The sequence below is a fragment of the Manis javanica genome, chromosome 3 (assembly GCF_040802235.1).
Source record: "Manis javanica isolate MJ-LG chromosome 3, MJ_LKY, whole genome shotgun sequence".
Taxonomy (NCBI): domain Eukaryota; kingdom Metazoa; phylum Chordata; class Mammalia; order Pholidota; family Manidae; genus Manis; species Manis javanica.
The window spans coordinates 163,183,782-163,205,706 of NC_133158.1; the positions used below are offsets into that span (position 1 = coordinate 163,183,782).

The 21,925-nt window shown below is 45.1% G+C and overlaps 1 protein-coding gene and 1 long non-coding RNA gene across 3 annotated transcripts in view; one reads left to right on the forward strand and one right to left on the reverse strand.

Moving 5' to 3' along the window:
- CLSTN2 (calsyntenin 2) overlaps positions 1-21,925 on the forward strand; it is a 572,396-nt gene that overhangs the window by 427,351 nt on the left and 123,120 nt on the right. The window contains exons 3-4 of the mRNA XM_036991730.2: positions 9,549-9,744; positions 10,426-10,634. Of these exons, the coding sequence (XP_036847625.2) occupies positions 9,549-9,744; positions 10,426-10,634 (405 nt within the window). The remainder of the gene's footprint in view (positions 1-9,548; positions 9,745-10,425; positions 10,635-21,925) is intronic.
- On the reverse strand, positions 4,993-17,223 carry LOC140848492 (uncharacterized). Of its 2 annotated transcripts, none has more exons than XR_012129488.1 (3): positions 17,150-17,223; positions 11,673-11,820; positions 4,993-5,178 (listed from the first exon to the last, which is right to left on the reverse strand). It is a non-coding gene; the product is annotated as an uncharacterized lncRNA (long non-coding RNA). The 2 variants fall into 2 exon arrangements; XR_012129487.1 differs by having other exon boundaries at positions 11,673-11,824; positions 17,150-17,216.

Sequence of the window (21,925 nt, forward strand, 5' to 3'; positions counted from 1 at the left end):
ACATTATCCTCAATATTAGGAATAATGCTAGGAAATAAAAATTAGCATTAAAGCAGAACAATTCTGCAGTTATTGTAGAATGTAATTCTCTACATTTATTTCTATGGTAAAATGACCATTTAATGATGTGCGCTGTTAATCATGTAGAGCAGCACCGACCGACAGAAACGTAATTCCACTTGCACCATAGTAAATTCTCAGTTAAAAAGATGTTATATCCTGATTAAAATATGGTGGCCATAGGAGAAAGATGGCTTTATTCCCATTTCACAGATGGGGAAATGGAGGTATGGAAAGTAATAGAGATGACAAGTGGAGGCTCAGCCTTTGAATCTAGGTTTACCTCACTCTGAGGTACTTATCAATAAATACTACCTTTCTACTAGGAACAGAAGCAGAAAACACCATTGTAAAAGGAAGACAGGATAGTGTCCATACGATAGGGTCTTATCACAGCAGAGTTGTTTAGGTTAAAACTCTTTCTTTCTTACTATTGAACTCCTCTGTGGTGGCTACATGACATAGCAAACAACTGAATCTGGAAGGACAGGGGTAAGATTGATCTGTCATCATTTGTGTTCTCACAACACCCAGAAGAGACACCTATTGCAGCCTGTGCATTATTGTATTTCATTTAACTCTTTGTTCACCTGCTTGCATTTAATTCTTTGTTCACCTGTTTCCTTCTCCTCTCTGCAAAGACAGAGCTTGTCTCTGATTCGTCCAAATCTCAGTCCCTGGCTAGGCAGGTCAGCATATAAAGAGATGCAGGATGTTCTCATTGTAGATCTAAATAAGTGCCATTAAATGCTCAATGAATGTGAGCTGCAGTGGATTTTAAATTATGATTACTCATTAATTTTCTTTTTACTCTATCATTTATGATCAGGGAAGGTTTGCTGAGAGAATGATGAATATGGCACATTTTTTTACCTGGAGTCCTTCAACTCCAGACCAGACCATTGAGCACCAGACAGACCAAATGCCACAGCGTCTCCTCAAGATCTACTTGACCTGATGGTGACTAGCTGAGCGGGGACCTCTTCAAGTCTCTCAGCATATATGTTAGTTGATATATCACTTATTCACTCAGTAAATATTGCCAAAGAGGGAAAAATACATTGTCTACATTGGCTTTACAGTAATATAATAACTGTGTATAACAATCTTCCAAAGGAGAGGGATTTTGATCTCAGCACATAGGAAAATGGCTTTTTAAATAAAAGAATGTTTTATTTTGCTCAATACTAAGAAGACAGAAAGCTATAAATGGTGACAGCCCCCTTTCATTTCTAATAGAAACATGGCAAGTTGCCAATCTGCATCTAGCTACTTGTAAGCTTGAAGGCAGAATTTATTACTATCGCAGTAATAAAAAGTGGATAGACCTTTATACTTCCCAAAGCTTTTTCACATTTAGTGCCTCATGGCACTTGCAGGATTGGCATGGTTATGTCCTCAGCTCTAATGGAGAAGAACTTGGGCATCATCCAAGGTCACCCAGTTGAGAAGCGCGGAGCTGGGACTCTGACCAGGGTCACCTCCTGGCCAGCCAGAGCCTGGTCCACAGCTCCCTGCCACCCAGACCCATGAGGGGCCACCAAAGGGACAAGCCACTGAGCCCGTCCCTTTAGCTTTCTACTTTTGGAAATTTTAAGTTTTCATCTAAAGAGAGAGGGCTTTAAATCAACTTTTTGTATTTGAAGCATAGATTTATTTCCCGGTTCCACCCTAATTTGATATTCTGGGCATGATTACCTCTTGATGCCATTACCATTTGTCCCTTCCCATTTGGTTATACTTAACATGTCAGCAGATGACCTCAGGTGGGAGTGTAGAGCACGCTGGGAAAAGCTCAGCCACCCAGTGCTCTGGAAGCTGGGTCAGTGTCCACGGTCTGCCCCAGTGTATGTACTGGGAGGACAGAGCGTACAGCTGAGTACAGGTGGTATGGTCTCCTTCTGGGGGCACCTCACCAACTTGGAGAAGCCTTTAACAAGATCTATTATTTTCCTCAAACCTGGGACCATGAACCCAGCCTGGCATTTGCTCTAAGAAGACTAGCTGCATGCTTAGGATACAGTGTTTCTCAAGGGGACACCATAGCCATTTCAGGTGAGGTTGAGATGGCTCTCCATGGTGTCAGACTGACCTGCTTGGGGCAGGATATTTAGCATCCTTGACTGTGACCCAAATAAAAGCTATTAGCAACCTCTAGTCACAGTGACAAGCAAAATCAGATGAGCAAAAGCCCCTCACCCCCAGTAAACTCTCCCCATGGGGCAGTACTGGCCCTGGATGAGATACTGCAAATGTGCAGGATGTGATGTTGGCCAGTGATGTTCAGGAAAATAAATACGTATAAGCTGTGGCCGATAGTCACAAGCCAGAATGTTTTGAATGACGCCTTTTCAGTTCCTGAACAAGAGCAGGGAATTTGCCAGAAGTGTGTGACTTTTCTTCAATATAGTGACAATGATAAAAGCTAACACTTATATCATACTTACTTCATGCCAGGCACTGTTAAGTTGCCTCCCAATACCAACAATACTAAACTATTATGAATATCATCCCATTTTATAGGTGTGGAAACAGGCACAGAGACGTAAGTGACTGGCCCAAGATCACACAAGAAGATAACCACAGAGTTAGGATATGAGTCCAGCCAGTCTGGCTCCCACAACCAGACTTTAACCATCTGTGCCTAGATGAAGATCTTGAAATGAACTTGCTCACACCCAGCACTCTGTGGACGTCAAGCTCTGCCTAGTCACTCTCATTACCAATGCCTCTGCTGTGAGATGCAAAGCAAAGTGGGTTGCCCTGAGGTTGACAGTTCTCTGAGAGGTGATGGGTCAGGAACAGGACATGGAATCATGATCTGGGGGGAAACTGTGGTCAGTAAATGACAAGAACAGTAGTTCTCAAGCTTTTTGGTCTCAGACCCTGTTACACTCTTAAACGTTATTAAGGACCCTCAAGAGCTTTTGTATGTGTGGGTTCTATCTATCAGTATTTACTCTTCTAGAGATTAAAGCAGAGAAACATTCAAATGCTTATTTATTAACTGATTTAAAACTAACAATAATAAATTTGTTACATATGAACATAAACAACATGTTTTGACCAAGAAGAAATACATTTTCCAAAACAAAATAAATGAGTGAGAGGAGTGGCATTGTTTGCACTTCCGCAGTCCCCTCAATGTCTGGGCTCCAGAGAGGACAGCTAGGTCCTCCTATCCGCTCCTGCCTGCAGTCTGCTGTGATATGTTATGTAGGTCAAAGTACGCTAAGAAAAGCTATGGCCTTACAAACTATGGTATGGAGTTGGAAAAAGGAAGTGTTTTAATAATATTTTCAGATAATTGTAGATATTCATCTCTGATACTACACCAAAACTCCATAAGTAATAGGTTCTTAGAAGTTAGTTAATAGTAAAGAATCTGAAATCACACTAATGAACTTAGGCACTGTTAAAATCCATCAGGCTATCTCCTACTTTAAATAAAACTTTTAAACATATATGACTGCTTAACATTATATATATTGGAAAATAGTGATTCATTGTTAAGTAGATCTTTTAAAAGTTTACGTATGTCATTATGCAATATAAAACTGTAACATTCATTACTATTTCTACCCATCTCATCAGAAACTGTTAAAGTATTTGTAAATTAAACTCGCTGTGGCAGACACAAGGTTTCTAAAATTTGAAGCTCGAATTTTATCATTGGCAGCAAATACACTAGTTCTTTTCCCTTGAAGTGACAGGCTTACTTTTAAATAAGCATCAGCCACACACTCAAGTTTGAATAAACATAGTTTGTCTGTCAATCATTCTTTTAAGTAAAAATGGCATTCCATGAAAAACGTCCTACTTCAGCTCCCACTCAACTTACATCACACAAATACTCTTAGCAATAAACCAGCATACTTTGCTATACAAAGGTGCCCATGTGTACTCTCCACTTTGTTACAGAGAATATTAAAGAGATGTGTACTTGAGGAATGAAATTTAGTAAGATTCATAATATTTACTGTACCATCAAAGTCATTCTTAAGTGGAATTGGCCTTATTTACTTTTTCACTGGGACCCTCTGTGGTAAAGAATGCAGTTAGGTGCTGGTAAGGCATTAGCACTTTTACTTGCCCATTGTTTTTATACGATCAGTACAAATATCAGCACAGTGAAAAAGTCACATAAGATCTTATTGTTAATATGGTGATAATTTTGACTTTTTGGATCTGGCAGAAAGGGTCTTGGGGACCCCAGAGGCTGATAGATCACACTTAGAACCACTGTCCTAGCATGTTACACTCACCCAGTGATAAGTAGCATGAATAAAAAGAGGGTGCTGGATGTAGAATTAAAGCCTCTAGACTTCAGTCTTTGATCTGCTTCTTACTATGAAAGTGACTTGGGGTGGACCATTTAATCTCTCTGAGACTCAATTTCGTCTGAAAGATGAAATCAGCACAACCTATTGTCGAGGTTACTCAATGGTAGGAACAAAATATATTCTCAAAATCTATTTCATTCATCCATTCATTCAGCTTCACTCATTTCCCCAGTATCTATGAGAGGAATTAAGAGACAACCCCACCAATTTCTGTGGGTGTGTGAGAGGTACAGGGGACAAGGTGACCGTGAGACACAGGGGCTGGGAACACAGTGCGCCAGCTAGGCACTGCAGGGGCTCCTCTTCTGGCCTGGCCTCTCAATGGGGCTCCAGTTCAGCCACCCAAGGCAACAGCCAGTGTGGGGTCACACCCGGAGGCCCAGAAGCCCTGTGGGCTGGCCGCTTTCCCCAAGGGGCCCATTGCTGGCCTAGAACACCTGTCATCTGCATGTTGCTCTCCTCCACACCTGGTGCCTGGAGCCCAGTTCTCCACCCAAGAAAGCATATGAGGAAGCAAGATTTTAAAAGTGATATTTTTATATGGAAACCATTAGGTATGATCTTCCACTTTTAAGCACATCATCCTCCTTCATTAGTGATCAACTCCAGTGGCAGCCTCACAAAAAAAGGAGACTGCCCAGGGTGGCACCCGCTGACACTGGGAGCTGTAGTTCTAAGCATCCTTCCTTTCTCCTCAGGACTCCACGCTGGGACCTTTCTTCCTGCAATCTCTCTCTCAACTTGTGGGTTTTTTTATTTGCTATCTGATGTCGTTCTAAGTAAAGAAAAATTAAAATTTTAAATTATTACCATGAATTTTAGCATTTATCTTTAGACTGTGCAATGCCAGTTTTAGATACAAGTCAAAGCTATATTAACTGCTGTGCAGAATCTCTGAAAAATCACAGAATTTGCATTTCATAGCTCACATATGCATATGTATTTAATTTTTTACCAGCGCAGTGTAAATGCCACACACACACACACACCCCAGACCAAATGGTTTTCTTCTACTTCTTGATACGCACACATTCTACCAATACTCCCTGTCTTTGGCATGCTGATCATAGGACAGCACAAAAAGACAATGACCTGTGGGCTGTCTTAGCTCTGCTTTCCCTCTGTGTCATCTTTTGAGCATAAGCGATTGGCTACTACAGAGAAGTAACATAGGTAAGAAAAGATACGCGAGAGTTCTTTGGTTGATGATGTTTCTTAAAACACCCCTGCCTTCCTTCTGCATTCAAAACAGCTTTGGTTTGAACAGAAGGGGTAGCATATCGGGGTTGTCAGCTCCCCACTTACATGGTCATGGATGCCACATGCTTACGTTGTACAGGAGTCCTGCTAAATTCCAATGCACCTCAGGTCTGCCAGCATTCTGTGCTTGGGGCAGCCTGTGAAGGGACAGCAAGAGCTATGAACATCCATATTGCACCAGTCTCAGCTCACGACCTGCTCCATTGTCCCATCAGACTTCAGACTAACCTGAAGGCTTTGGGTTTCCTTTTGTGCTGCAACCGCATTTATTCTAAAAGATTCTAAATACACATTATTTTGCAGACCTGCTTTCATCTAGTTAATTTGAATCTGTTCCATGTTGTCTTTCCAGGTCTGCAAAATCTATAGGATCGCTCTCAGACATACCTATGAAATATAAGTTTTACATCACAGTAAAATGAGTTTCTTAGACCTCCAGGAATAACAAATAGGAAAAAATTTCCTAACAAATAAGTCCAGTTTACAAAACACATGTTCAAAGATAAAATTAGTAAGAATTTCAAGATGGTAACAGCAGAGAGTAAAAGCAAGGTTAAGGCCCTCTCGAGGACAGGCACTGCCGGCTGTCGGGTCACACATGCTCCTGAAGCCAGCCCTGCCCCACGGCCTCTTCTCCTGCCATGCTGGCCCCTGCGGGTCCTGGGTCTCACCATGTTCCTTCCTGCTACAAGGCCCTAGGCATCTGCTACAAGGCCTTCCTGCTACTAGGCCCTAGGGAAGCTCGGTCCCCTCCCTGGTGGCCTAGGTGTGTTCCCCTCCTCCTGTGATCCCAGCTAAGCTGTCAAGTCCTTAGGTTAGCCCCTCCTGCCCATGAGCAGGTCAGAGCTCTCTTGGCGCCGTGTAGCTCTCTTTCAGTTACGCCTCAGCATCACCACTCTTCATTCAGGTGTGGTTACCTGGCGGCTTATTTCCCTCCACTGGACAGCCGGCAGCTCACAGGCCAGGGCTGGTTCTGGTTCTGCCCATCATTGTTTCACCAGTGCTGGGCTCATAGTCTCTAATAAATATTTACAAGGTGAATGAATGGATGAGTAAATGAATAACTCAAGTGTCAGGTGGAGGTGGGATAAATGAGGATGGCATGAATTGTAGGTTTTGTTCAAAGCTGGCTCAATCCTGTCTCCATCTAAGCGGGGGCGAAATTAGGTGAGCCCCACATGGCCCTAGTTCACTCGACTGTCTTCTGCCGGGTACTGAGTCTTCAGGTTTGGGTGTGCCTCTATTTTAAGGTACCCAAATCATTTTCTTTGTGTCTCTAGGCCTAGCACAGTGCCTGGTACCTACTTGGTTCTCAAAAAGTACTGGTTCTATTGAACTGAATTGATCTGCTTTGAGTTGAATGAAAATATGTTGGCCCAAGGCTTACTTTATTATACCCACTCCTTTTATCTCCTTCCCCGCCTCCTTCAGCTCTTCTTCTTTCCTCTCCTTTCCTCTTGTTAAGGATTTCTGAGCCTTGAGAACTACTTTAGTTGTGATCCAATGTTTCCAACAGAGAATTACCCTCATTTATTTTCACTTTGACGCGAGTCTTCAAAGAGAAATGGCCCAGTTGTTCTTATAATCGTGCATTGGTTGGGCGCCCAAGGGAGTCCCAAGCGAAGAGAAGCAGTCTCGCACTTTGGCTGGTAATACTCCTATATTGGCATTGATCTTGGGATAGAACCACAAGGCGGGCATTAAGAAGTCCATCCATTCAACCCTAGCCAATTCAGAGCAGAAATTAAACTTGAGACTCAAATAGGCTTGGCCTCCTGCCCTGAGCTGCAGAGCCAGCCCTGTCGGCAAGGCTGTACAGAGATGCAGGCCGAGCCTGAGCAACAGCGGTGGTGGCAACCCAGACCTCTCGTTAGAGCCTCATCCAGCAACCTGTCTGTCTTGCCCATTATTCCACAACTACATCTGAGAAATGGCCAGGAGGGATGCAGTGAAAATGGAGCATTCATTATGAAATTGAGGATCAATGAAATAATAAAAAACAAAAGCCTAAAGGTAAGATTGGTATTGATTGACCATCTCAGAAAACATTGTTAGTAAGAAGAGATCAGGGCATGCCTCCTATATTACATATTTATACATAAAATGGGGGCTTTCTCTCCTGAGTGAGACTTGAATGGGAATATAGGACATGGCTGGAAGCAATCCCTGAGGAGGTCTGCTCAGAAGTTATGCAGCTGCTTGGAGACCTTCCATTCTGGTAGAAAGAGCATGGGTTTAGGAAGCAGCCATACCTGAGTTGTAAACCAACTTTAGCTCTGTGACCTTGAGCAAGTAATAATGTCTCTGACTCTTCTTTGATTTGTACAAATTGGAATAAAACACCTGCCTTGCAGGTTTATTATGAAGACTGAATGAGATCCCTTGGGTGGAGGTGCAAGCTCAGTGCCTGGCACAGAGCAGCCTGCAGTCATGTCATCGCCTATCCTCACAGTATCGGTGCTTTGGAACAGCTGGAAAGGGCTTGGACTAGACTGAGGCTAGCAGGTGCCCCACTGCCCTCAGAGTGAGGGCCCTGTAAACTGTGCACCCCAGGAGCCTCACCCCTGCCCAGCAGTGCAGCTGGGGCAATGTCATCCAGGGTTGAGGCATCTCAGGGCAGTGTTCCTCCCCTCAGCATCACCTCCCAGGCCATTTGACAGGTGACACAGTTGAGACCCACAGAATCAATGTAATTTGACTAAATCAGCCAGTAAGTGGCAAACTGGGAACGTGCATCCAGGCCTCTGGGCTCTAAGCCTGTTTTACTCCCCAGCAGCCTGTAGCTCAACTCTCCGGGGCCACTGTCATGCGACGTGCCTGCACCCCTTTGCACTGTGAATAGTTCTTTTGAACGTCCATCACCATATTGTGTCTCCATCAAGTCTGTAAGGTCCCTCAGTCCAGGAAGGGAACATGTCTCATAATTTCAGCACTTTCTAGGCACTTACACTACAGGGCTTACTTGCAGTTGGATCCAAGAAATAAATATTCATCAATTGAGAAAAAGATATTTTCATGGCCTTATAATTTTAATGCAGAGGAACAGTTACAATACACATGAACCCAGCTGAGGGAGAGAAACGCATTAATTTCACAACATGTTCAGCTCTTTAAGAAGTTAGCTTTCCAGGCTCCATGGGGATTCTGGAACCACAGACTCGCTCCCACTGTTGTGAGAGAAAAATTGCAACTCGGAGTGGCGCCCATCTCCCCGCAGGGAAGCAGTGGGTGGAGAGACATAAAGGAGGGGTGTGGGCGGAGGATGGGGGTGCCGCAGCAATGTGGGGTGTTTAAAGCAGGAACAAAATACAAAGAAGAACAGGGCCTCTCAGATTTAGTGAGCTGGGGACTCCATTAAAATGCAGGTTCTGACTCAAGAGGGCTGGGTGGGGCCCAGGAGCCTGTATTTCTAACAAGTCCCCAGGGGTTGTGCGTGCTGCTGGTTCACAGACAGACTTTCAAGTAGCGGGGATGTTGTCAAGGGATGAAAGAATTGAAAGCTTTGGCCTTTTTCTCCTTCCTTCTGCAGTGATTTTGACCATGGGCCAAGTCCTTCATCTCAGACTGGGCAGAGGGCAACTGGGAACCTGCTAGGAGAAGTGGCAAACAGGGATGATCAGCCAGCTCCCTGGCATGATGATGCTCCCTTTATTTCTACCAGATTTATTTGATGGGTGACATTCTATGCATGAAACACTTCAATTTTACTATCCATGAAATGAACACATTGGTCTGGATCTCTGGAGGCCTCTTCTGGTTTGACAATTCTCAGTGTGGGGGAAGCTGACTAGAGGTTTTGAGTTTGCAAATCCAGCCCAATAGTAGCTCTGACTTCAGTCTGGCAACTCTCAGGGTCCCCACTCATTATCTCCTGTCCTTCTGCAGGGGAAATTTGTGCATTCAAGATCCATGGCCAGGAGCTGCCCTTTGAGGCTGTGGTGCTCAACAAGACCTCGGGAGAGGGCCGGCTCCGTGCCAAGAGCCCCATTGACTGTGAGCTGCAGAAGGAGTACACATTCATCATCCAGGCCTATGACTGTGGCTCGGGGCTCCGGGAGACAGCCTGGAAGAAGTCACACAAGTAAGTGGCTGACAGAGCTCCCTGGGCCCTTCTCACCTTGGCCCACCGTCCCACTCACACACTGCTGTTCAGTCTGTGTGCCCAGTGGTCACACCACACACTCCAGCCTGCTTGCCAGTCCCCGGGTCCCTGCGGGCATCGGCACAGACCGATTCCTCTGCCTGGGAGGCTCTTGTCCACCATCAGGACTGAGCTCAGGTGGCCCTTCTTGCGGGAAGCCTTCCCTAAGCCAGCCCATCCCTGCAGACCCGGTGGGGACTCTGCCACCTGCTTCTGTCTGAGACGGCAGTTTTCATTTTGGGTATCTAAATCTCTTCCTTGTGGAGTTTGGCTCAGAGCCTAACAAAGAGAAGCGTGGTTCAATTTGTACTGACTGGAGGAGTGAATCACCAGGGGAGGAATGAATAAAAGAAAGAGGAGGCGCTCTAGAAAAGTACGTTGCCTAAAGCTGGGTAACAGGAAGGACAGAGAAGGGGAGGACTCATTCCAGAGGGCTGGGCAAGGACAGGTAGAGGGGTCACCAGTAGGAGGGAGGACAGAACACTTGACAACACCCTCTCTGACTGGCCTGTGGCTTCTCCGCTGTCTTGACCTTGGGACCTGGTCAGTGACCGTGAGTGTACAGGAGGTGGTGTGATTCTTTCTTTACCACCGTCTCTTCCTTCTTGTGTGTGATCCCAGAGCCGTGGTCCACATCCAGGTGAAGGATGTCAATGAGTTTGCTCCCACCTTCAAAGAGCCTGCCTACAAGGCTGTCGTGACAGAGGGCAAGATCTACGACAGCATCCTGCAGGTGGAAGCCATCGACGAGGACTGTTCCCCCCAGTACAGCCAGATTTGCAACTATGAAATCATCACAACTGACGTGCCTTTTGCCATTGACAGAAACGGTGAGTGACCTGGGGACCCCAGTGGGGACAGGGAGACAAGTCCACCCTCCAAAGGCCAAGTGAGGCCTCTGAATGTACCTGGCAGGTGACACCTCCCTGGCCACCCTGATCAAGCTTTGTAACTCCGAACTCGCTTCTGCATTAGAAGGAATGGCCTGACAGTATTAGCAGCCAGCGAGGTCTAAAATCCCCCCAGGACTCCTCAGAAACCTACTCAGTGAATACAGCCTATAGAGCTCACAATGCCACACATCTGGATACAGGAAACAAGTCGGTTTTCATCCAGATGTGAGCCATGCCATCAATTTGGCTGTATCTGAGTCTCTTTCCTATATGACAAGTTATAACATGATCCCCCACCACAACAATCTGGTTCCTGTTCTCAGACAAAGAGATGCTAAAGGAGGAGATGCAGATTTTTGAAACACTGACTAAGCTGTAGATCCATTTGGGAAGCTTTAAAGCACTTGCCAGTGTCCTTTGAAAATTTCTACCCTAGTGAGAATGAAGAATGAATGAAGTGTCCCACCATACCCCAATCCCAAACTGAACTCACTGAACTGAAAACAGCCCACTAGACCCTTTGAATATTGCTCCATTGCCATTAATAAAAACTCATTATAGTGTAAGCTCCCCAGCCAGAGGCCCAATCAACTCAGCCTACTTTAATAATTTTCAGTAACGTGATGTTAACCAAATGATAATTATTTGCCAGGTATATTGTTTGAATATCAGCATAAGTTTGTGGGTATATGTATATTATCCCCACTTTGTTTCAAGTAGGATTCAAGTGCTGTGCAAAGATGCAAATATTGCAAGACCTGTAGAGTGGAACTCAAAACAGACATTGGCTTGCCCACATGGAGCTTATCATCTAGTGGGAAAAAAAATCAAGATCCAAAGTAGAAAGTCTTGTGACATCAAGGGTGAGGTTGGTGCACAAAGCATGTCATGAACCAGAGTTAGGCAACAAATTAGCTCTGGGCTCCTGGTAGGCAGTGCCTAAAGAGAAAGACTATCAATTGCCTGCTTGCACACCTTCAGTACTTCCAGTGCTTCTTGATGTTGAGGCCAGGGAGAAGTTCACCCTAAAATATAGTCTTCTGCATCCTAAGAACTGTAGCAGGTTCCACAGGGGATGCAAACCTAGAAGACACCTTCACCTCTCACTCTGGTAGCTTGAGATCTGTCTTGGAAGATGAAACCAATATTCATAAAACAGACAAAATACTAATAAGACAGTTTCCTTATAAAAGCAGGTGTGGAAATGACAGTTATGCACCAGGGTACTGCTAGGTGCTAATTGTGTAGGACCCAAGGTGAGTGCACAAGAAAGTAAAGGAGAAAATACTGGACTTTCATTAATATTTGGTTCAGAACTAAAAAGTAAGTGATTTTAATTAGTAAAGCCTGTCAGAACTGCCTTCTGATAGCCTTTCCTACAGGCCCTGTGATATCCTTGGCTTGGCCCCTGCCACACACACAGACACATATCACATGCATACAATATAAAACAACTGCTTTATATTTTTCTGTTTCCCTGTGGCCTATGTCCACAGTAGTTTTGGAAGTTGGGAAGTGACATGTCCTTGGTGGAGAGTGAGACTAGACAAGTGAAGGTGTCTGATGAGCAGTCAAGCTCCACTTGACCTCCTGCCTTTGTTCTAGAGCCACAGCCCAACAAGAGATGAGATACAAATTCTATCATCCCAGGGTAAAATACCCCAGTCATGAAGATAATTACTCACCTTGATGAGCCATTTCACTAACATATGCCAATTTATTTCCCTAGCTGTCTCATTAAAAGTGAGTAATGGTCCTTTGCCAGGCCTCTGCCTCCAACATTGGTTTACAAGATAAGATGGAGAAGAGAGTGGGCTCTCCTAGAGAGCATGGGCTCCCAACAGTGAGGTTTACAAAAGCAGTTCTCCAAGTAATGAAGGCAGGACCCGGGGGCAGACTCAGAAGCAGCTCCCATTCTAATGAGCTTCTCAGTTGGCCCTTATCCATCACTTGTCCCAGAGACCTTCCTAGCTCCTTGAAGAAGCTCTTTGCATGCACATCAGAGAAAGTCCTGCTGGGTTTGGAGTCTGCTCGCTGAGGCCCACTGACTTTGGGAAGATGGCTCCTGACCACTTCCACCTCTTGTGGGGGAGGCCGGGAGCAGGGCAGCAGAGAGGATAGAAGTCATCATGTGGAGTCAGCCTGAGCTCTCTTAACTCAAGATTCAATCTCTTCCTACCAGGTGGCCTCACCCCGACTCCCGTTAGATCCCTTCGCTGTGAAATCATGGCAGCATCAAGGCCTGCTTCATTGTGTGAGGCAGGTCTCAGCAGAGAAGGGACCACAGTTCCCAGGGTACCTGGCAGTTGGGAAGTGCACCACCCACAGTGATTATTAGGCATTTATCTGGGTGATGGGACATGAAGGTTGTTCACTCTTCATGGTTTTCCAGGCTGAAACTTTGAGCAGGTACCTAAGTGAGTGGTGACATCAGCTCCCTCTTGGGAAGTTCTGAACCCACTTCAGATGGCTTCCAGTCCCTGATCTTCTGGAAGCTGGTTGGTGTTTTGCCAGTGGGTTTCAGCCCCAGGCAAATTCACTCATGATTTGGTGAGACCAAAAAATGACAATGAAATGCTCTTGGGGTGAAAGGGTTTATACCCAAGTTTATTCCCATGGTGGCAGGTCAAGCACTAGAATCCCTTCCACTCAAGAGCAGGTGTGCATGCAGCAAGCTGGTCCCTGCCTCTGGGCCTCTCTGCCACCACAGCCATCCTAGTCTCTGTCCTCAGCGCTGCGACCACTCCAGCCTCTGCTCTCCTGCAGCTGGGCAGCCCAGAGCACTGGGCAGAGCTCTTTATATACATTCAGTAAAGACGCATTGCCCACACATGTGTAGTGAGCAAGCCAATCAAAGCCAGGTAAGGATCCTAGCCGTAAGAACTTTCATTTTCTCTATAGCTAGTCTCTCTGGAATCAGTGGGGCCTAGATCCTCATTTCCATTGAAGAGATGGAAAAACTGAGTCTTAAAGCATAAAGAGCTTGGCTGACAGCACCTGTCACTCTATGGCAGAGTTGGTACTGGAGCCCAGTTCCCCTGAGAGTTGGTCCCAAGGCCTTTGCACCTGGGAAAGTAAAATCACTGTCCTCGGTGAGAACTGACAGGAATGCATGGCGATGGTATTTAAGTTCAAAAATACAAAGTTGTGTCTTAAGGCTCCATCCATTACTGTGTGTGTGTGTGTGTGTGTGTGTGTGTGTGTGTGTGTGTGAGAGAGAGAGAGAGAGAGACAGAGAGAGACAGAGATACAGAGAGACAGAGAGACAGAGAGAACTTTGACAATGTACTTAAGCCTTGGCTCAGAACCTCATCAGCAAAATGGGAATTAAATAAGTATATGTCCAAGAGGGTGGCTATACTGCAAACAAGGCTCTCACCAGACACTGACATATTCTGAGCCAAGTGTGTCCCAGAATCTGCTTATTCTTAAAGTAAATGAATACACTTCTTTTTCATTGGAACAGAAAAGCAACCATACCCTTTGTGGGAAATTTGGAAAGTACAGAGAGACATGAAGAAGGAAATAAGTCACTCGTAATTCCACCAAATGTAACCGCTATTGACATTTTCCCAGCAGTTTTTCTATGAAGTATTTAAACAAAAGCCACACTTTCTTTGCCTTCCTTTATCCTCCCTCTTCACCTAACATTCAATTATATGGATTTTTTTCCATCCTTAAAAATGCTTCACAATCAAACACTTTTAATGCAGGACAACATTCCATCATGTACACAGACTCTTACATTTAGTTTTTCCCTTAGCAGTGGTGTCTTGCCTGAGGGTTTCAGCCCCAGGCAAGTTCACCATGGATTCAGTGAGACCAAGAAATGACAGCGGAATGTTCTTGGGGTGCAAAGAGTTATACCCAGCTTTATTCTCACAGTGGTAGGTCAAGCACTAGAACGATGTCTGCATCCAGCAATCTGCAGGTCCGTAATCCACCACCATCTCTGCCTCTGCCCTGAGTACTGGGCAGAGCTCTTTATATAGTGACTCAGTCAATAAAAGCTCATTGCCTGCAAGTGTGGAAGCAGTAGTCTAGCAGCAGGCCAGTTACATCATCAAGTAGTTTAGAGTCAGGTGAGGATCCTGGCCATAGGAACTTCCATTTTCTTCACAAGCAGATATCCAGTTCTTTACTATTTTTCAATGTAATAAATAACGCTTAAAGAATATATTTGTACCTATATCTGCAATTTTTATCATTTTCCCATATTTAATTTTTTTGTTACCTTTTTAAAAATTTCGCTATCATTAATCTACAATTACATGAAGAACATTATGTTTACTAGGCTCTCCCCTACCCCAAGTCCCCCCAACAAACCCCATTACAGTCACTGTCCATCAGCATAGTAAGATGTTGTAGAATCACTCTGTGTTGCACAGCCCTCCCCTTTCCCCCACCCCCTACCTTATACATGCAAATCGTAATACCCCCTTTTTCTTCCCCACCCTTATCCCTCCCTACTCTCCCATTCTCCCCAGTCTCTTTCCCTTTGGTAACTGTTTGTCCATTCTTGGGTTCTGTGATTCTGCTGCTGTTTTGTTCCTTCAGTTTTTCCTTTGTTCTTATACTCCACAGATGAGTGAAATCATTTGGTATTTGTCTTTCTCTGCTTGGCCTATTTCACTGAGCATAATACCCTCTAGCTCCATCCATGTTGTTGCAAATGGTAGGATTTGTTTTCTTCTTGTGGCTGAATAATATTCCATTGTGTATATGTACCACATCTTCTTTATCCATTCATCTACTGATGGACACTTGGGTTGCTTCATTTGTTGGCTATAGTAAATAGTGCTGCGATAAATATAGGAGTGCATCTGTCTTTTTCAAACTGGGCTGCTGCATTCTTAGGGTAAATTCCTAGAAGTGGAATTCCTAGGTCAAATGGTAAGTCTATATTGAGCTTTTTAAGGAACCTCCATACTGCTTTCCACAATGGTTGAACTAATTTACATTCCCTCCAGCAGTGTAGGAGGGTTCCCCTTTCTCCACAACCTCACCAACATTTGTTGTTGTTTGTCTTTTGGATGGTAGCCATCCTTACTGGTGTGAAGTGATATCTCATGGTGGTTTTAATTTGCATTTCTCTGATGACTAGCGATGTGGAGCATCTTTTCATGTGTCTGTTGGCCATCTGAATTTCTTCTTTGGAGAACTGTCTGTTCAGCTCCTCTGCCCATTTTTTAATTGGATTATTTGCTTTTTGTTTGTTGAGGTGCATGAGCTCTTTATATATTTTGGATGTCAAGGCTTTATAGGGTCTGGCATTTATGAATATATTCTCCCATACTGTAGGGTACCTTTTTGTTCTATTGATGGTGACCTTTGCTGCACAGAAGCTTTTCAGCTTGATATAGTTCCACCTGTCATTTTTGCTTTTGTTTTCCTTGCCCGGGGAGGTATGTTCTTGAAGAAGTCACGAATGTTTATGTCCATGAGATTTTTGCCTATGTTTTTTTCTAAGAGTTTTATGGTTTCATGACTTACATTCAGGCCCATATTTAATTTTTATATATGAGTTGCATGCCCAAAAGGTATGAACAATTCCAAAGTGACTGGCCTGTATAGTCTTTCTGAAAGGTTTATTCCATTTAAATTCCCATTAAAATTGAAAGGAAGGCACAGGTCACTGTTCTTATCTCTGCACCCTCAGCCCTGCCTGAGTTTTTTAAAAATACCTTCACTTCACTCCTAGGAATTTATCCTAAGAATGAAGCTTCTCAGTCTCAAAAATACATATGCACTCCTATGTTTATTGCAGCACTATTTACAATAGCCAAGAAATGGAAGCAACCTACATGTCCATCAGTAGATGAATGGATAAAGAAGATGTGGTACATATACACAATGGAATACTATTTAGCCATAAGATGAAAACAAATCCTACCATTTGCAACAACATGGATGGTGCTAGAGGGTATTATGCTCAGTGAAATAAGCCAGGTGGAGAAAGACAAATACCAAATGATTTCACTCATCTGTGGAGCATAAGAATGTAGAAAAAACTGAAGGAACAAAACAGCAGCAGACTCACAGAACCCAAGAATGGACTAACAGTTACCAAAGGGAAAGGGACTGGGGAGGATGGGTGGGAAGGGAGGGATAAGGGGGAAAAGGGGGCATTACAATTAGACATGTAATGTATTGGGGGGAGGGCACAGGGAAGGCAGTATAGCACAGAGAAGACAAGTAGTGACTCTATAGTATCTTGCTATGCTAATGGACAGTGACTGTAATGGGGTATGTGGTGGGGACTTGACAATGGGGGGAATCTAGTAACTACAATGTTGCTCATGTAATTGTATGTTAATGATACCAAGAAAGAAAATACCTTCACTAATATGTGTCTTGCCAATGGATTTCAGCCCCCAGCAAGTTCGCTATGGATTCAGTGTGACCAAAGAAATGACTGTAGAAACTTTCTTTGGAGTGAAGGGGTTTATTACCTGGATTGTTCTCCCAGTGGTAGGTTGAGCACTAGGATCTCTGCCTGCTCCCAGAGCACTGGGCCAAGCTCTCTGTATACAGTGCAATAATAGCTTATTGCCTACAGGTGTGGAAACAGTAGCCTAGCAACAGGCAGTTACATCATCAAGTGGTTTAAGTTCAGTGAGGATTCTGGCCATAGGAACTCCAACTTCCCCACACTCCCCCCCTCCAGGGTTCTTACCTTATAATCTACATGCTCTCAATCTTCTGCAATGGTCCCTGTGCAAGAAAGCTGGAACACTCTAACCAGATTCCACAACAGCAACAGAGGCTAACAACAATTTAGAGATAAAAAGAAAAATTAAGGTACAAGATTTCCAACAAAAATTATAATAATCCTCAGGCCAGAGGAGGTTCCCAATCCACAAAGACCTTAGACACATGCTTTAATGACACCAATATAGGCAAATCTTGTCCATCAGGTAGGATGCATGCAAGAGAGTGGTCCTAGTGATAGGACTGTAGCAGGAAGGGGGTCCTGTCCAGGTCTAGCACCACACTTTTACTCCTCTCCCTGTGGGTTTTACTGAAGGGTCTATATATAGTGCTACTCAAGGTGCATGCTCTGACCATAATAATAAAAGAAAACTCCCTGGTAAGATGCTCCTACCTTCTGGCCATTCATGGTATATTGCTGTGATCTGTATGGGCCACTCTGCTGTGGCCCATACACAGGAGGCCAGCTTCCAGGCCTTGTCCCCAAGGTGCCAGGAGAGCCAGCCATCATTGGTCCATATGTCAAAAGTTCCAAGACCACATCCACTCAATGGAGTCTCCAGGGTTCAGTGCAGTTGGTGCTGGCAGCAAGATATTATTCTGGAGGCCAAACCTCTGCTTCAGTGATTCTTTCTTGGTTTGTACTAGCAGTTGCATAGGGGAGGCAGCAATATGTGTTAGCATGTCTATGGGGCTCAGGACTCCCTTTCAGCGTCTCTCGTACAAATGCTATAGTATGGTCCATAAGCGGACTGAACATTCCCCGCAGGCTATTGGGATCTGACTTTAGTCTGGATTTTAACAAGCCATTATGCCTCTCTGTCATGCCTGCTGTGGTAGGATTGTATGACACATGAAACTTCCATTTGATTCCCAGCTGTTGCACCCATTCTTGCACTGTATGTCCAGTAAAATGGGTGCCCTGATCACTCTCAATTACCTATGGTCAGCCATAGGTGGCAAAGAGACGCTCCAGGCCTCTTTTGGTCATCTGCTTGTCTGCACAATAGGTAGGAAGAGCAAACAGAAGTCCAGTAGCTGTGCCCACACAAGTCATCGCATAGCGATATCCTTTTGACATAGGTAGAGGCCCAATATAGTCTATCTGCCACCTGATGAGGGGTATAAGCCCCTTAGCTATCATCCCATATTGCTGTGAAACTCGGTATAAGTCCCTTTTAGAACATATGACACCGTCCTGCCGGGCTCTACTAACTTCTTCAAAGGTCAAAGGCAAGCCCCATCGATGGGCTATAGCCCACATTGTCTTTTGCCCTGCATACAACAAACGCTGATGTAACCATTGGGCTACATCAGAGGCAGGCTTTCCTTCTAACCAACATATCTGGGCCAATTTATCTGCTTCATCATTTCCTGGGGATGCCAGTGGCAAATGACCTGTCACATGGTATACTGTGATTATTTCAGTCTGACCACAGGCCCATAAGTCTTGCCACAATTCTTGACCCCAAAGGGGTCAGTGACCAACTAGCAAGTTCGCATGGTAACAGGTTGGTAGCCACAGGGTCAAGCCCCAATAGACAGCCCAGCTATCAGTGCAGACAACTATAGGGGAGGGCTCCTGGCTGATCACAAGCCACACAGCCCGCAACTCTGCCCATTGGCTGCTCTTCCCCTCACCATCTTCCATCCATATTCTCTTAGTCTTAGGTTGGAAAGCTATGGCCTTCCATTTTGGGGGCTGCTCATGGCTGGATCAATCTATACCATGCATCTTCCGGTATAGGGGCTCTTCGCTCCCAGTAGGGACTCTCTGCTACTAATGGTTCAAAATCAAGTTCTTCCTACTTTTCACTAGTATGTGTCACCAGCCCCAATAAGCATTGAAGTTTTCACTCAGGGGGCTACTAGAGAGGGCACTATGCTGCTGTAGGTGAGCACCCCACTTGGCTAGTGTGGGTGTTTGTGCCACACCACTCCTTGGCTTTTGGGTCCAGTCTTGTACCCACCACAAGATGGGATGGGTGGTTATTACCTTTATCAGGGATATTCCAGTGATGGGTTCTGTAGCCAGAAAGATGTGATACACAGCAGCCAGTTGTTTTCCTGTCAAGGTGTATATTGTACCTCTGTCCCTTTCCAGAGTTGTGACCAGAATTCAACAGGTTGGTGAGTTCATTCAAGCCACTGCCAGAGACCCCATCATAACTGTCTTTAGTCACATGAACATCCAGCTCACAGGGCCTTGATGGGTCTATCACACTCAAGGCCTGCACGAACCTGACTGCCTGTTTTGCTGTAGTAAAGGCAGATGCACATGTCTTATCCCAGTCTCACTTGATGCCCTTTCATACTAACTAGTATAAGGGCTTCAGAATTTGTGCCAAGGTTGGGATAAACACTCTCCAGTACCCTAGAAGATCCGGAAACTCCTGTAACAATGCTACAGTTATAGGGGTAGGAAAGGCCTGGACTTTATCTATAACTGCTTTCGGTATAACTTTGGTCTTACCCGACCAGACAACCCCCAAGAATTTGATAGACAAACCAGATCCCTGAACCTTGGTGTTGTTCACAGCCCATCCTTTCCCCTGTAGATGTAGCATCAGTCTAGGTGCTGCACCTTATAGATCTGAAAGAGAATCAGACATGAGCATGACATCATCAATATAATGGTACAGCCGGTTTCTCCCATGTAGCCAAGTCCTGGGCTACAAGTCCATGACAGATGGTGGGGCTGTGGAGGTATCCCTGTGGAAGGACAGTGAAAGTCCATCACCATCTTTCCCACATGAAGGCAAACTGTTCCTGACTTTTTCTGCTCAGAGTCAATAGAAAAGGAGGCATTAACAAGATCTACCACATAATGGTATGTTCCTAGTTCATGTCTGATGGTCTCCATCAAGCCTGCAATGGAGGAGACAACAGCATGCATTGGGGGTGTGACTTTATTCAATTCTCTGTAATCCACAGTCATATGCCAGGAGCCATCTGGCTTTTTTGTCTGGCCATACTGGGGAATTGAAAGGACTATGGGCGGGCTTTATAATACTCCCCTTTTCCAGTTCCTGAAGAGTTTTTCCAATCTCCTTATGCCCTCCAGGCAGTTTGTATTGTTTGGTATTAGTCACCCACCGAGGTACAGGCAAAGCTATGGGTGGGTGCCTAGCATGTCCCCTCAGAACTGCCTTCACCACATGCACTCTCAGTCTGAACTCACCTACAGTGGTCTGCAACCATAGACCCTGCAGGATATCAATCCCCAAAATATACTCAGGGATTGGAGATATATACACAGTATACTCTTTTGGGGGTAGATGCTCTATTCCCAAAGGGATTTGGGCTTATTTCACTCTGATAGACTTACCCCCATATCCATCTATGATAGTGGGGGTCCCAGGGAACCACTCAGGGTTACCATGAAGAAGAGAACATTCAGCCCTTATGTCCACCAGAGCCAGGACACGTTGTATGGTCACTGGGGGCCAGTGGATAGCTATTTCAATATGTGGCCTCTGGTCCCCCCTGGTCCCTCAGGGCAGGTACCTTTCCCTCAGTCAAACCATGTTCCCCAGTCACCTTCCTGTGTGGGCTCAAGTGAGATTGGCTCACTCTTCAGCAGGAAGTCTTGCAAACATACAGGCCAGACTTGTGGCTCTGTCTCTGACCTCTGCTTCTTTGGTCTTAATGGCTGGAACTGCTGCCCTGGTTTCAGTTGTTGCCATAGCTCCAGTGAGATCCTATTTGACTTCCCATCTAATTTCCTTCCATCTGCTCCTGCCCATATTAAATCAACCCACATCTGGGTCCTCATAACCTTCATGGGGCCCTTTAAATTCTTCTTGTGAGTAACAGACCTTATTTCTTTCCATGTTCTCATTGCTTCAGCTTCTCCTAAGTCTGCTACTGTACATGTCACCTCGCTTATGGGCTGCCCTAAGTGAGGGGAAAGAATGGCCACTAGAGACCCAAAGAGGGATGTGAGAGCTGTTTAAAGCACAATATTTCTCATCCCAGCAGAAAGGCTCTTCATCTGGGACATGATTCTCTGGACTGCAGATGGCATTTCTTAATCCTAGCTCTCATAACACCTGTTGGAGCTCAGCATACATCTGCCATCTAGCAGGAGAGTATGGTAGATCACCCAGATTGGGCCACATAGCACAAAGTGCAGCCATAAACCAATCGAGGAGGGAGTGATTTCCTCGGGTGTGAAGTGCACTTTGTAACTGTTGCCTCAAGGTGGGCTGAACCATCAGGGAAGCCAGCTTTCCCATCTCTGATCCCGACAGAACAATTCCATCCACCCTAAGTCCCACAGATACAGGAGCCAAGCTGATATTGACTCCGAGGGCTTCTGCCTAATCCAGGAGCCCAAATCCACCAGCTCAGCCTGAGTATAGGGGTGGACCATAGAGTGCTCCACGACCTGGGGAGGGGGCTGCTCCTCTCCTTGGGGAACTTTCAGCTGCTGGGTCTTTATTTTCTTTACAACCACTGAGTGTGCTTTCAGTACAGGAGGGGCCAGTGCCTCCAGCACCACCCCTTCATCCTTC